This window comes from Chelonoidis abingdonii, chromosome 2 (assembly GCF_003597395.2).
Source record: "Chelonoidis abingdonii isolate Lonesome George chromosome 2, CheloAbing_2.0, whole genome shotgun sequence".
Lineage (NCBI taxonomy): Eukaryota > Metazoa > Chordata > Testudines > Testudinidae > Chelonoidis > Chelonoidis abingdonii.
The window spans coordinates 63,167,681-63,183,212 of record NC_133770.1 but is presented as its reverse complement, the minus strand read 5'-3'; the positions used below and the strand labels follow the sequence as shown (position 1 = coordinate 63,183,212).

Genomic DNA, 15,532 nt, shown 5'->3' with positions numbered 1-15,532 from the left:
ATCAAAAGTAATTTTTTTTTACTTCTGAAAGTAGAATATCCTCACAAGAAGATACCCTGACAAGGGAAAGGTATGTGAAAGTGGAGAGGGGTAGTCTTTCAAACTGTATGGTAGAGACATTTTCTATATAACTTCTTAAACCCATTTGTCTAATGTAATAAGCCTCTATGAACTGATAAAATGGGCTCGCCTGTCTCCAAACACATATGACATCCAGATGCAGAGTGACTCTCTCCCAAACTCGAGGCATCTGACATCCGACACTGGGAAGACAGCAGGGCATGAAGCACGGCTCTTGAATCCCAGCTTCTTCCTCCTCTTCGGTTCCACCATCACCCAGAACCGAAACACTAATAGCTACCTACCTACCAACCAACTAACAATAATAAAACACTAATGAACACTGAAGGAGAAAGAACTCTGGATCTGAGCAGATTGGAGTGGTTCACTTTTATCCAAGCATGTGGCTGGAAGGAGCTGAGGTAGTAAAGGATGCAGAGCCCTCAGATACAGCCTCATTCTGAGAATGTTTGGAGACAGTGAGGGGAAAGATGGTGAGGGGCGGGGGCTGAGAGACACTGCTAGGAGAAGGTTCTACCATTAGGCACCACTAGGCAGTGCAATACTTATGAGTGGGAATATGCAGAGCCACTCAAAGAACTACATGATCTTACTTCTTTAATTCTTGTTCTCCCTTCCCTTTATTGCCACTGCAGTGTGTATTGCCATCACGCACTGGTCTTCTCTAAAATAAACACACGATATGCTATAAATAATAATACTTATTATTTGCTGGTGTTAAAGTGTTGGTACTGTAAACCTACTGTACTGTATGTTAAGAGAAATCTTCAACAGCAAAGGGGTATTTGAACAAGAAATACTCCCTGTCTCCGTATGGGCGGTATATACTACATATTTACTAACATGAATCTAAATTGCAATATATTGTCATGACACAGTGCCTTTGAAACACCGAGACTTTCAGAACACATTAGGAAACACGGCAATGTACTGCAAGTTAACCTTCATGTCTAATACAACTCGACCGCAATTATGTTGACTGAAACTCTTAAGGGGCATAATTAAAATCAATTAATTATTTTACTTTGAGAATAAAGCTCTCCTCAGGCTGCAAGTGAAGCTCCAGGGTAGATTGTTTAACCATCTGTTCAAACTGTAGGTCCCTCCTCCTCGGAACCTCCAGAGCAGGAAACAGGTCACTGATCAGGCCCATGAAAATTGGGATATCATCTGTCACTATTTTAGGCAAGTTGAAGTCTCTTAAGGTTCGCATAAGTACCTGGAAAAGGATAGAAAATCACATATTATCATATCAGCCAGGGCTTTAAACCCATCTCCCTCTCTTCAGGATTCTGTCTTTATTCCCAGTGATTCAGAGATAAAATACGGTATCAGAAGTTCTTATGATTGTAAAACTTAAATTTGTACATAAAAGGTACCTAACCTGATCCTCAGGTCTGTTCTTGTCTCCTCGCTTCAGTGAGCCAGCAACCACCAAGACTGACTTAACAGCACGAAGTCCCCAATCATAATGATCCTATGAAAAAACAAACAAACCTTGACTATTCATGAAACCTTATGAAATGAAAGTTAAATTTAAACATTTAAGAGGAAATCTTTCTTAGAAGAATACACAATTTGACATATAGCTACATGGAAAGACAAACTAGAATTTACAACATATTAGACTATTTTAGACTAGTGTAAATATAGAGTAATATCATTGATTTTAGAAGATTTACAATGAGCTGATTTATACTGGTGTATCTGACAGCAGAATCTGGCCTGTTGAATGTAAGTGGTTTTATGAAATGACAGAACACAAACAGGTGTTTATCTGTGAGTATTCAATGCTGTACAATTCAAAAAAAGTTCTGATAACATACTAAAAGAATGAGCTAAGCATCCAAAATAAATTACAGGGGAAAAACAAAAATAAGAACAATACTAATCATCCCTTTAAAACCTTTTTACCTTTTCAAAACACTTAATAACCAAATCTCACAAGATCTCTCTAAGGTATCATAGATGTTAAGTACTAGTAGTGAGCATTGTCATCCATATTTTATAGATGACAAGATGAAGGCAAACTAATCAAATGGTTTGCCCAAGCCCAGAAAAGAATTCCATCTCAAAGTAGCATTGGAGCTTAGGAGTCCCTGGCTCACATTCTTGTAATCACATAATAATATTTCCCTTTTAGTACATGCCAAAAACATATAAAAGATTTCAAAGAAATCAGAATGGTCTCTAGCCATGTTTTAAAGACTGTGAGAGGGGAACTTTAGTATATTTACAGGAGGCAAGAATTACAAAAGTTATGCATGTAGAATGGTGGAGAGACATAGCTCAGTGGTTTGAGCATTGGCCTGCTAAACCCAGGGTTGTGAGTTCAGTCCTGAGGGGGCCACTTAGGGAGCTGGGGCAAAAATCAGTACTTGGTCCTGCTAGTGAAGGCAAGGGGCTGGACTCTATGACCTTTCAAGGTCCCTTCCAGTTCTAGAAGATAGGTATATCTCCAATTATTATAAACTGTTTTCTTTCACAATGGTTTTATTTGTCAAGATTTATGGGCAAAGGCCGAAGGGTTGTTCAGACAGCGCTCACTCGACTAATAAAACTGAATATAAAGAACACCTTTACTTGTAACAAGTTATACTTTTGGAAATGAATAAATAGCGTAAGTTGAGATGCGAAAATAATAAATCTTCTGTCTTTTATAAGTCTGGGGTGTTTTTAGGTAAGTATTGTGAATAAGACTTCTTCCTAGTGCAATTACTATATAATTTAGCAATGATACTATACTTCTTGCACTTGACGCTCTCTTTACTGTATTTGTGCGGCAAATTTTAAAACTCTCATCCAAATACATCTAGTCATAAATCACCCATTGTAACTCATACATTGCCTAGTAGTTTTTCTTTTTTCAATAGCAGGGGCAGCTATAGGCACCAGCACGCCAAGCACATGCCTGGGGCAGCAAGCCACGGGGGGCACCCTGCCGGTTGCTGTGAGGATGGCAGGCAGGTTGCCTTCGGCAGCATGCCTGCGGAAGGTCTGCTGGTCCCGCGGCTTTGGTGGACCTCCCGCAGGCATGCCGCTGAATCCACAGGACTGGGGACCTCCCACAGGCAAGCTGCCGAAGGCAGCCTGCCTGCTGTGCGTTGGGTGGCAAAATACCTAGAGCCACCTCTGTTCAATAGATCCTAGTATAAATGCATTTCAACAGCATGATTTAATTCCATCACACTACGTATTGAACAGTTAATAGTCAATTATTTATTCCAAAATTAATGCATTACAAAAACACTAAGTACTGGGGAAAAAAGTCACTTCTGAAGGCATGGAGCCACTATTTTAAATGACAACAACTGTTTTACTGGGCATCACCTTAGCTGATATAATAAAGATCTACACGTAATTTAAAAATATATATATATAAAATTATAAATTATGCAAATGTCACTCTGCCCAACATCACTATTTCAAAATCGGGGGATGGGGGGTAATTAGCATATATCTAGTCCAGAAGTTCAAAACAGATCCTCACCTGTTTAGAAAGCAGCTCCCTGCAGAGAGTATACAGGGTAATAAACTTCCTGGCTAACAAGCGTGCACCAGTAAATCCTTCAGCAATCAACATAATTTCACAGATCAGTTCAATGTCAGGGACAACCATGGCACAGGGTCTTAAAAAAAAGTCAAAATACACAGATTAGTATTTAAGCATGGTAAGAACAAGTCACCTAAATCGAGTGAGTGATGTGTATAAACATTCTTAAACAGAGCTCAACAGAGTCACAATTATGTGTGTCAGTCAGAGCTAACAAGAACTCTGCTTCAAATTTAAAAAAATGGTTAATTAGGCACTGTTGATTATTAGCATTCAGTAACATTGCTAAAGACAAAGGACATGGTTGAAAAGTACAGAGCTTCCAAGTCAGATATTGCAGCCTCCTCAGCGCTAGTGCCTCAGAACAATATATGATTCTGTCACTTAGGGTACGTCTACACTGCACGATTATTTCGAATTAGCTTAAACCGATATTACAAAACAGATCTAATAAAATCGGTTTAGCGCGTCCACAGTGGGATCCCGAAATCGATTGTTTGCGTCCATGGTCCAAAGCTACCATCGATTTCAGGAGCGGTGCACTGTGGGTAGCTGTTCCTCAGCTATCCCATAGTTCCCACTTCCGTGTTGAGAGCACAGTGCCTGATGGGGCAGAAAACACTGCCCCGGGTGGTGCTGGGTACAGCCTCACCCCTCCCTTTGTGAAGGCAGCAGACAACCCTTTGGCGCCTTTTTCGCGGAGTGCATTGAGCAAACGCCATAGCACAGCAATCTTTCCCTTTTTTTTTTCACGTGGTGGTGGGGGGAAATAAACTGAGGAGCTGTTCCCTGAACCACGCCAGACACTGTGTTTGAACCTACAGACATTGGGAGCTCAGCCAAGAATGCAAATAATTTTCAGAGACTGCTGTGGACTGTGGGATAGCTGGAGTCCTCAGTACCCCCTCCCTCCCTTCATGAGCGTCCATTTGAGTCTCTGGCTTCCCGTTACGCTTGTCACACAGCGCTGTGTATACTGGAGTTTTTTATTCAAACGCTTTGGCATTTCGTGTTCTGTAACGGAGCTGGATACAACAGATTTGTCTCCCCATACAGCGATCAGACCTAGTATCTCCCGTACGGTCTATGCTGGAGCTCTTTTTCGATTTCAAACTGCATCGCCAGCCGTGCTGATCAGAGCTCCACGCTGGGCAAGCAGGAAATGTAATTCAAAAGTTCGCGGGGCTTTTCCTGTTTACCTGCCCGCTGCATCCGAGTTCAGATTGCTGTCCAGAGCGGTCAGTGCTGCACTCTGGGATGCCGCCCGGAGGCCAATAACGTCGATTTCCGTCCACATGAACCCTAATCCGAGTTATCACTATCGAATTTAGCGCTACTCCTCTCGTTTGGGAGGAGTTCCGAAATCGATTTAAGGAGCCGTTTAACTCGATATTAATGACGACGTCGTGTGAACGGATACAGCGTTAAATCGGTATATCGGCCATTAAACCGATTTAAAGTTGCAGTGTAGACCTGGCCTTAGTGTGATAGACTGGCAGATGCTTGAAAGGAACAGTGAATACTGGAATATACAAAGTCCTGCCACTCAAGTATTGGTCAGGATTTTGGATTTGCTCTTTTCAAGAGTGAATCCTCCTGGAGGACTGTTTAAGATGAAATAAAACTTTGTTTACTTTTTTTTTTTAAACAAAAAAAAATTTTATATTTTATTCCTGATTTTTAAAACAGAATACACATTGGCAAACCATCCAGCCATTAAAACATCTCTGTCAACACAAAACCAAAAACAGACACAAAAAGAGAGATAAGGTCAAAGAGACCCCTCATTAAATCACTATTTGAAACATGTAGAAGTTCTTAAAATGTAATCCACCCTATGGAAAAAATTAACAGAGATCGTGTCTTGTGGAACACCTTTTCTTCCTTCTGCGATCAAATAGACTTCTCTGAGTTCCAGTCATGAAGGAACACAGAAACTAACAAAAAGGTTCAGAACAAGTGCTTCGTGTAGCCCAAGGAATTTTTCTCACTTACATGTAAGTGCAAAAAAAAAAAAACTCTGTTGTGGACAATCCTGAACTAAAAGTATCTATGCAGACAATTCTTCATAATCCTTATTAGTAGTTGCCTTGTATCCTAAAGTATGAAGGTTTATACTCCATCTATATCCTCCCTAACAGAACATAACTCAAGTGACAAACACAGGAATGGCTTGCCTGGAATATTAGTTTGCTATTTGATATGTTTTTAGCTATCTCCTCTGAGATTTTAGTAGATGGTGACAAGAGGAGTTAATAGAACCCTGTACAGATATAAAATTTGTATCCGCATCCAGTCCACGAATATTCATGGATCTGCAGGGCTCTAGGAGTTAGTATTGTGTTAATAGCCAGCTCTCTGTTGACCTCAAACTGCACTTGCTGATGAACTTCTGTTATAAGAAGATAAAATTTACATAATCTTTCTATACTCCACTATCTTTGGGTGAGTCAGACTAGTGGAGATGACAGTCCCAGAAAGGAAATGATCACAGAAAATATTTTCCATTGTGCTTCATATTAGCTCCACTAATCCATAGTAATGGGAAGTGCCAAGTAGAAAGAGAGTCAGAAATATAAAGGAATAAAGAAATCCCATCCTGTATGCACAATAGGGACACCAGACCTATCTGAAAAGGCATGACATATCCATCATGTTGTCAGATGGCATCAGAATGTGAAACTGCAGGACAGCATTTTGGAAATTGAACAAGAATTAGTTTGATGGCTCTAAATTCCAAGTTTAGACTTTTTCTTCTTCACTACTGCAGCCACTTGCCCATAGCTATGAGGTTTTGCAAGTTGTCAGTCCACCCTCTTCAGGTTAAATATAATGGAGCCTATCAATACTTGGTTGTTTTCTCTCTAGCACTATAATGACTGCTGCACTTCATGGAGGCTTTGCTTCAGTTTATCATCATGACTAAAAACCGATTCCTTGTTCTCAGAAGGAACCTCTGGAACAGCTTCCATTCTTTGGGAGGAGCAACCAGAGAATATGGGACAATGGTGTTTTCTGGTTTCATTCTTACGATTTTGGAGTTTTTAGAATTTTTAAATTTTACACACACACACACACACACACACACACACACACACACACACAGTGAAACCCGCTATAATGCGATGCTCAGGGTCCAAAAAATTCCATCGCGATCAATGTGGAGTCGTGGTATAGCGGGATTTCAAGTCAGTCAGTTTAAGTCAGTGGTCCCCAATGCGGTGCATTGATGTGAGCCGCCTAGAGCCTAGTGCCCAGCAGGAGAGAGAAGCTGCGGCCCTGCACCTGCCAGGGACAGAGAGCAGCAATGCCCGCAGCCCTGGAGTTCTCTGTCCCCGGCAGGCAGGAAGCCGCAGCTTCTCTCCCCTGCTGGGCACTAGGAGGGGGCACATCAATGTCCCAGTTGGTGCCATGGCATTGGGGATCACTGGTATTAGGCCTTAAAGGGGAGCCAACTTATGATCACGTTATGTGTGATTTCACGTTATGGCGGGGCGCATTATTGCGAGGTTTGACACACACACGCACACACACACATATATATTTACATGCAACCACCATCTTAGCTGAGGATGAGGCCTTGTGCTTTTGGGAAGTGCTTCCCCCAGCAGTCTTCAGACAAGCGCTCACTTGCTATTCATCCTCATCTCTTAATAGTTGTAAAAGAAAGTAATATCAGTGAACAAACATGCACTGCTAACAAAAACAAAAACACAAAAACCTCAAAAGCAACAAAAAAACAACACAGGGCCCATTTCTGCCCTAAGGTTCAACAGTGTAAAAATCAGCCACAGAGATGCATGGCTCTGAGAGACAAATCCCAGGTGGTGAATGAGAGTTTGGAGCGCCAATTCAGCCCTGAAAAGTCTTACAGTTTACTCCACTGGATCTCACTACTTTAAGTGATTGAACTTCAAAATCATTCATTTTCTTTTGAGGCTGGATGAAATCATGAAAAGCACTCAGGCAAAAGTAAAGATTTTGGGTCAAAGTCAACATTTATATAAGCAGGTGTCACTCCACTAAAGTCAAAATATATTTCCAGTTAGATCCAAGTAGAATATCATATCTAATTATCAGATTAAAATCACCATTGGCATAGGTGGTTACCATTCTGTTGATTAAATGGACGCACACTTGCCTATATAAATGTGAATTTAGTCCTACAAACCTATTTTGACACAATTTAACAACCACCACAAGTTAGAATTATATATGTAATATGTAAAGGAAATTAAAGATAATATAAAAGGTTAAAGCTCACACTTACATTTTAAATTAGTGTATTATGCAACATGTATTTTAAGTAAGGCTCCTAAAATGACCATAAATATATTAAACTGTTTTGCAGTGCTTATGCTTTATGTCTGCCCAATAATCACCAATCCAACAATTTATCAACTAAAACAAGGGTCATATTTTCAATAAGTTCATATGAAACATGTATGTACATGAGCATACTTATATCTGTGCAAACATATAAAAAGAAGGGCTGCAAGCAATTAAACAAATTAATCATGCGATTAAAAAATTAATCGTGATTAATCGCATTGTTAAACAATAATGGAATACCAGTTATTTAAAACTTTTTGGATGTTTTCTAAATTTTCAAATATGTTGATTTCAATTACAACACAGAATACAAAGTGTACAGTACTCACTTTATATTTATTTTTATTACAAATATTTTCCCTGTAAAAAACAAAAGAAATAGTATTTTTCAATTCACCTCATATAAGTACTCTAGTGCAATCTCTTTACTATGAAAGTTGAACTTAAAAATGTAGAATTATGTACAAAAAATAACTGCATTCTAAAATAAAACAATGTAAAACTTTACAGCCTACAAGTCCACTCAGTCCTACTTCTTGTTCAGTCAGTTGCTCAAACAAGCTTGGTTACAATTTGCAGGAGATAATGTTGCCCGCTTCTTGTTTACGTCACCTGAAAGAGAGAACAGGTGTTTGCACGGCACTGTTGTAGCTAGCATCACAAGATATTTATGTGCCAAATGTGCTAAAGATTCATATGTCCCTTCACCTTCAACCACTATTCCATAAGACGTGAGTACATGCTGATGATGGGTTCTGCTCAATAACAATCCAAAGGAGAGTGGATCAGCGCATGTTCATTTTCATCATCTGCATCAGAAGCCACCAGCAGAAGGTTGATTTTCTTTTTTGGTGGTTCAGGTTTTGTAGTTTCCGCATTGGAATGTTGCTCTTTTATGACTTCTGAAAACATGCTTCACACATCGTCCCTCTCAGATTTTGGAAGGCACTTCAGATTCTTAAATCTTGGGTGGAGTGCTGTAGCTATTTTTAGAAATCTCACATTGGTATCTTTTTTGCATTTTGTCAAATATGCTGTGAAAGCCTTCTTAAAACAAAGATGTGCTGGGTCATCATCCAAGACTGCTATAACATGAAATATATGGTAGAATATGGGTAAAAACAGTAGGGGACATACAGTTCTTCTCCAAGGAGTTCAGTCACAAATTTAATCAACACATTTTTTTTAACGAGCATCATCAGCTGAAGGACGAAAGGGCATACGAATTTTTAGCAAATCTAGCACATAAATACTTTGCAACGCCGGCTACAAAAGTGCCATGTGAATGCCTGTTCTCACTTTCAGGTGATGTAAATATGAAGCAGTCAGCAATATCTCCTGTAAATGTAAACAAACTTGTTTGTCTTAGCGACTGGCTGAACAAGAAGTAGGACTAAGTAGAATTATAGGCTCTAAAGTTTTACCTTGTTTTGTTTTTGAGAGCAGTTATGCAACAAAAAAAAATCTACATTTGTAAATTGCACTTTCATGATAAAGAGATTGCACTATAGTATTGGTATGAGGTGAATTGAAAAATACTATTTCTTTTATCATTTTTACAGTATAAATATTTGTAATAAAAATAATATAAAGCAAGCACTGTACACTTAGTATTGTGTGTTGTAATAGAAATCAATATATTTGAAAATGTAGAAAAACATCAAAAATTTTAAATAAATTTCAATTGGAATTCTATTGCTTAACAGTGCGATTAATTGTGATTAATTTTTTTAAATCACAATTTTTTTTGAGTTAACTGCATGAGTTAACTGTGATTAATTGACAGCCCTAATGAACAGGTACATTTGGTGCCTTTAAACCTATCTGCATAGATTACCAGATACAATTGCTATAAAAACTCACAAAATAGTGAGTATCCTTGTGCACACGTATGTTTTGTGTGTAGATCTCCCATGTTATTAAGTATTCAAAAGTTTTACACTGTATATATGGAAAAATATGAAAAAAAAAGTTCCATTATTAAGTGCATCCACCCCTATCCATTTGTACGGGCGGAAACAATAACCGTGTTGAATATTTTCACAGAAACTCTGAAATAAGCACAAACTGTTTTACATTGCAAAACAGGCCAGTGAAATTAGGTGGCATGAGTACTCTAAATGATAATCTACGGTATACTTGCCTGAATAGAGCTTTGAGATTTTCAGGTAGTTCTGTTCGACCAGCATATCCTGGGTTCATGGTAATAAATATCCCAATTGATGTTTTCAGTGTAATGTTTTCTCCAAGGAATAAAAATCTGTAATAGCCACGACATGAAGTAAGTAAATGACTTGCTATAATACTGCAGTTTGATTAGAGGCCAACGATTATTTCCATCTTTAAAAAAATCAATTTGCAATGGAGGACAGATTAACTGACTTAGGAAAAAAATCTGTGCAGGTAATTGTGACCAAGAAGAGGTATGTGGTAGGTTGGAACAGTGCTTGCCAATCTAAGAGAAAAGAATAAAACAAAGATACAGAAAGAAAATGGGGCAGATCTTCAGCTGATATGAATCGTCATAGCTCCATTGACTTCAATGGAATTAGGACAAAATTTACCACAGTCAAGGACCTGCTCCATAGTATGTAAAAACTCTACATAACGTGAAATCCTAGAATTAAAGTGAATGGCAAAACTCCCATTAACGTCAATGGGGCCAGTATTTCACCCATATTCTAGGTGTTTTCTTCTTATAATTAGAGGGAGAGGGCTAATTTTACATATTAAATTAGCTTCTAGATATAGATATTATAGAGCCACATACACACTAGTGAATTTACAAGGGAGGGTTCAACATCTGTCCATAGCAGGATTTTTAGCAATATACTTTTAAATTTTTGTACTTATGTCTTTGCAAGCGCCTATAAAATAAATGACATTAAAATACTTACTTCTTCCTCTTATTTCTAATGGCATCGTGTATAGTCTTTACTTGCACTGCCACCACTGATAGGACTTCTACTGAAATTCGATTAAACTCATCAAAGCATCCCCAAGCACCTGTCTGGATCAAACCTTTGTAGATGTTTCCTACGGACTAAAAGACAGAATCAACCATTTAGTGTTTATTTTCAGAAAGAGTAAAGTTTTTTTAATGCATTGTATGTTAAAAAAATAAAATTGTACTGAAACCACTGTTTGATAAAATACCGTACCTTATAGTCCATCTGTTCAGAACAGTTGAAGACATAGACCATCATACCAAGGGCATGGCCCAGGTCTTTGGTGGTCTCTGTTTTGCCTGTGCCAGCTGGCCCTGCAGAAGCCCCGCTCATTGTCAGGTGTAGAGACTGTGTTAGAGTAATGTAACACCTTTAAGCAATGAGAGACCATTATTATTGCATGCAAAGAATGTTACTTACACGGTGGAGATTTTAAAACCACAGAAGCTGGGAAATTTAGGATAGCACTAAAACCTTAATTGTATATGCACAACATATACATTATAATAGACTCTTGCATGAGATGGACCGTGTAAAAAGTGAAGTGCAACATTTTAATTTGCAAATATTTGTTTTACATATATAAGCCAATTGTGTAGAATGGTACATACATTAATTTTAATACTTGTCAGATTACACTGAGAACCTATAGCACATCGACTAGGGAATATTTTATTTTATCTATTTTACAAACACAAAGATCATACCACTTGTTTTATTTATACACATGCTGTCATAAACAGATAATTAAGGGTTAATGTCTCTTTTACCTGTAAAGGGTTAAGAAGCTCAGTGAACCTGGCTGACACCTGACCAGAAGACCAATAGGGGGACAAGATACTTTCAAATCTTGGTGGAGGGAAGTCTTTTTTTTGCTTTTTTGTTTTTGTTCGTTGTTCGCTCTCGGGACTGAGATGGATGGGACATCAATCCAGGCTCTCTAAATCTTTCTGAATCAGTCTCTCATGTTTCACGTGTAAGTAATTAGCCAGGCAAGGCATGTTAGTCTTATGTTTGTTTTTCTCAACTTGTAAATGTTTCTTTTTGCTGGAAGGATTTTACCTCTGTTTCTGTAACTTTGAACCTAAGGCTGGGGGCGGGAGGCCCTCGCTTCATAGGAATCTGATTACCCTGTTTATAAGCATTTTCCATCCTGATTTTACAGAGATAATTTTTACCTTTTCTTTCTTTAATTAAAAGCTTTCTTTTAGAAACCTGATTGATTTCTCTTGTTTAGATACCAGGGGATTGGATCTGGACTCACCAGGGATTGGTGGGGGTAAAGGAGGGAGATGGTTAATTTCTCCTTGTTTTAAGATCCAAGGGGTTTGGATCTGTGTTCACCAGGCAATTGGTGAAGTCCCTCAAGGCAACCCAGGGAGGGGAAAGTTTTGGGGGACAGAAAGTGCCCCAGATGCTGAAATTCTGGGTGGGGGCAGTGTTACCAGATCTAAGCTAGTAATTAAGCTTAGAAGGGTCCATGCAGGTCCCCCACATCTGTACCCTAAAGTTCAGAGTGGGGAAAAAACCTTGACACATGCACATAAAGGTATTATATTTGGCATATTAAGAAGGACCTTACATATATTTATGAAAGAACACAGAGGTTTGCTATGGAAAGTCTAACTTTGTATTCTATTAAATGGATCAAGCAGAGATAGTTCTTTATTAACAAGAGTCAGTACCTGTCAGTCAGAGGTGTAATAACTAGCCGAGAGGTATTTCCCAAATACTCATAGAAGTACTGGAACTGAGCATCGCAAATGTTGGCAAGGCAGTGTTTCTGGGCCTCATCCCATCTATGGCGTAGTTGTGACAGCCAAGCAAAAGCTTGGGAACTAGTGACCTAAAACCAATGCACAAACATTAAGTCATGTGGAAACTGTGGAGATGAAAGAAACCAGACACTCCCAAAAGCTTTAACTGTCATCAGTAGGGTTCACACATAGTCTTTTACAAGTAATAACTACTACAAGCAATTATAAGGGATTATACTTACTTCTAGGCATGCTGAGAGCCATTGAACCAAATTGTAAACCCTGTATATAATGGAAACCACTTCAAACCAGGGGGTGCAGCAGCATCCCCAGCATCCCTGGTTCCAGCACCTATGATTACCTCCCAAGCCCTAGTCACTTTCCATCCAATAAAAGGTAATATGCACTCAGACCACTGACACGTACCTGTAACTTCAGTTTCACAAGAACAAAAAGTTTTGTGTGTAGGAATATATTTATCCTGCAATCACCATGTGAGACAGACAAACACCCAGTTCTGGAGGGCTAAACAGAGATCAGAACATAACAACTAATGGCTAAATAATCAAAGATGGAGAAGCTACAAAGAAAAACAGACTAGTTCCTTCCATGCCTTCATGGAACCCATCATCTGAAGAACAGACTTGGCTTACCCAAGGGTAACTTTGCTGATCAAAGTTTGAACCTGGTTTGAACCATCCTACAAATGGCTAAAAAAAAAGTTCTGGGTTTGATTCATCACTCAAATATGAGACTCCAGAAGACAATTCACTACAGAGAGAGGAATGGCCAGTGGTTCAGTACATGGCTGGGAAGCAGGTAGTCCTTGTGCCCACAACCATATCATCTGCCCCTTCCTTATGTACTCATGCAAGCCTGGACATATGCTTGGCTTAAAGTCCTTTTCTTTTTTCCTTTTAAACCCCAAAACAGCATATGAAAAAAAAAAAGAAGTGACACCCTACAATTTACCTTTTGAGCAACAAGTTTTGCCACCACATCTCGAGCATGAACATCTATAGTGCAAATGGTCATGATCTTCTGTCTCTCACCTGAGGCAAGTTCTCCCAGCAACAAAGCAATGAGAGCATTTAGCTGAGCGATCTAAAAAGATGACAATAATTTTGTTGCAACATTTCATTCCACTGCCCCAGTCACCACCACGATGGGAGATGAATTCTGCTTATGTAATGAATTCAATTACCACATAAGCTATCTTGCACATGCATGATTATAAGTCACTGAGTATGTTTGGAACACTGGATCAGTTCTGGGCATATCAGTTCTGGACATTGTGATAGAGTTAAACAGAAACTTTTATAGTCAGTATCAGGAAAACCTTCTGAATGGTGAGATCTATTAAACTGCAGAAACGCCTTTCCAGAAAAAGGGGAAATGGTTCTTTGCTTCATGCATTTTTACCGGACAAAGCACTTGAAAGTACACTGTATGAAAGTACAATGGCTTGAGTTTTAAAGAAGTACAACACAATGAATGGAGGAATTATTAAATGGGATATTAACAAAGTTACTTATAGCTGCACTGTGAAAATATCCTTAATGAATGTGTTTTCTTCAAAATACTTCACATTAACAGGAAAGAAGATCATAGCCTCTGGCTGTGCACATGTCTAATTAGGCAAACATAACATTAATAGAGTGCATATAAGGTATTGTGTAAGTGATACAGCTGTGCTTGTCCATGTTCAGATCATGCTGCAAAAAAGGATTCAAGAATGAATGAGACCTCAAAAGCTATGCTTTTTCATTATTGGCATAATGCAATTTAGATGTCAGCTTTCTTGTAGTCCCCAGATTTAAGGGTCTGGCAGTTATCTAAGTGACAATGACTTCTTTGAGAATTACAATTGTAATTCCTAATTTCCTTACTTTACAGTAAGTTTTTTTTTTTTAAATGGGTCATTTAGCTTGGGTTTAGGCTACCACACCATAACTTTATGGGATACACTAATCTGATTACGAAGGACATTTGAATGGCAAAATTTCAATATGAATTACTTTGCACCCTATAAGTCTCAGACACTTCCCCCCACGAAAAATGTTATTGATTTACAAAATCTTAGAAAGTTGCCTAATGTATAAGGTTATTAAGTTCACTCCATACTCTTAGGAGTGCAAAGAGAGCAAAATCCTCTCACTAGGTAGGGTGTCCCAGAGGGGGAATAGCTGGAACACAAAGTGGTGGTGTATGGTGCCTAAGGAGGAATCCCTGATATCTGGCACAGTTTAGAGCAGCCTGCTTCAGGGCCAAAAGTCAAGGAATGGGCTCTTTGATAGCACCCCAACATGTTCCACCCAGCAGAAGGATAGGAGGCACAGTATGTATCTGTTAGATGAAGAAATACCACAAAACCATAGCAAGTCATCAATTTTTAAGTAGGCCTCTATACCTCTTTCAAAGGGAGATGGGGGGATTCTGCTTAAAAACTGATGGCACAATATCAGGCATTGGTATGACTTCATAATTTGATGAGTTTAATTTTTTTTCATTCTCAGCTTGCAGATATGAGAAAAAAATAGCTCTGGCAGATCATCCATTATAATCAAATAAATCAGATGTAGTTTTTAAAAATTAAGCTATTTAATTTGAAAGAAAAAAGAATGCTAACATCAGAACACTATTTTAAAATGAGAATCATGGGGTAACAGTGTAGCTGCTATTACAACAACAGAAAATACCCATTTGAAACTAAAACTAACCAAAGTTTCAAACTGAACTCTGATGGTTTTATTGTCAAATCAAACAAAGCACTGTCCTAACAGACTCACAAGTTTTGGCTTCCTTACATATGCATTATTACCTTCCCACTCTTCAGGCACATGTATGGGTGTGCACACCCT

General features: G+C 38.7%; 1 protein-coding gene across 1 annotated transcript in view; it reads right to left on the bottom strand.

Moving 5' to 3' along the window:
* Positions 1–15,532, bottom strand: part of DNAH11 (dynein axonemal heavy chain 11) — a 308,320-nt gene that overhangs the window by 175,349 nt on the left and 117,439 nt on the right. Inside the window, exons 31-38 of the mRNA XM_075062396.1 lie at positions 13,644–13,775; positions 12,600–12,760; positions 11,128–11,284; positions 10,864–11,009; positions 10,110–10,226; positions 3,572–3,710; positions 1,466–1,558; positions 1,106–1,300 (exon numbers count right to left, since the gene is read on the bottom strand). Of these exons, the coding sequence (XP_074918497.1) occupies positions 1,106–1,300; positions 1,466–1,558; positions 3,572–3,710; positions 10,110–10,226; positions 10,864–11,009; positions 11,128–11,284; positions 12,600–12,760; positions 13,644–13,775 (1,140 nt within the window). The remainder of the gene's footprint in view (positions 1–1,105; positions 1,301–1,465; positions 1,559–3,571; positions 3,711–10,109; positions 10,227–10,863; positions 11,010–11,127; positions 11,285–12,599; positions 12,761–13,643; positions 13,776–15,532) is intronic.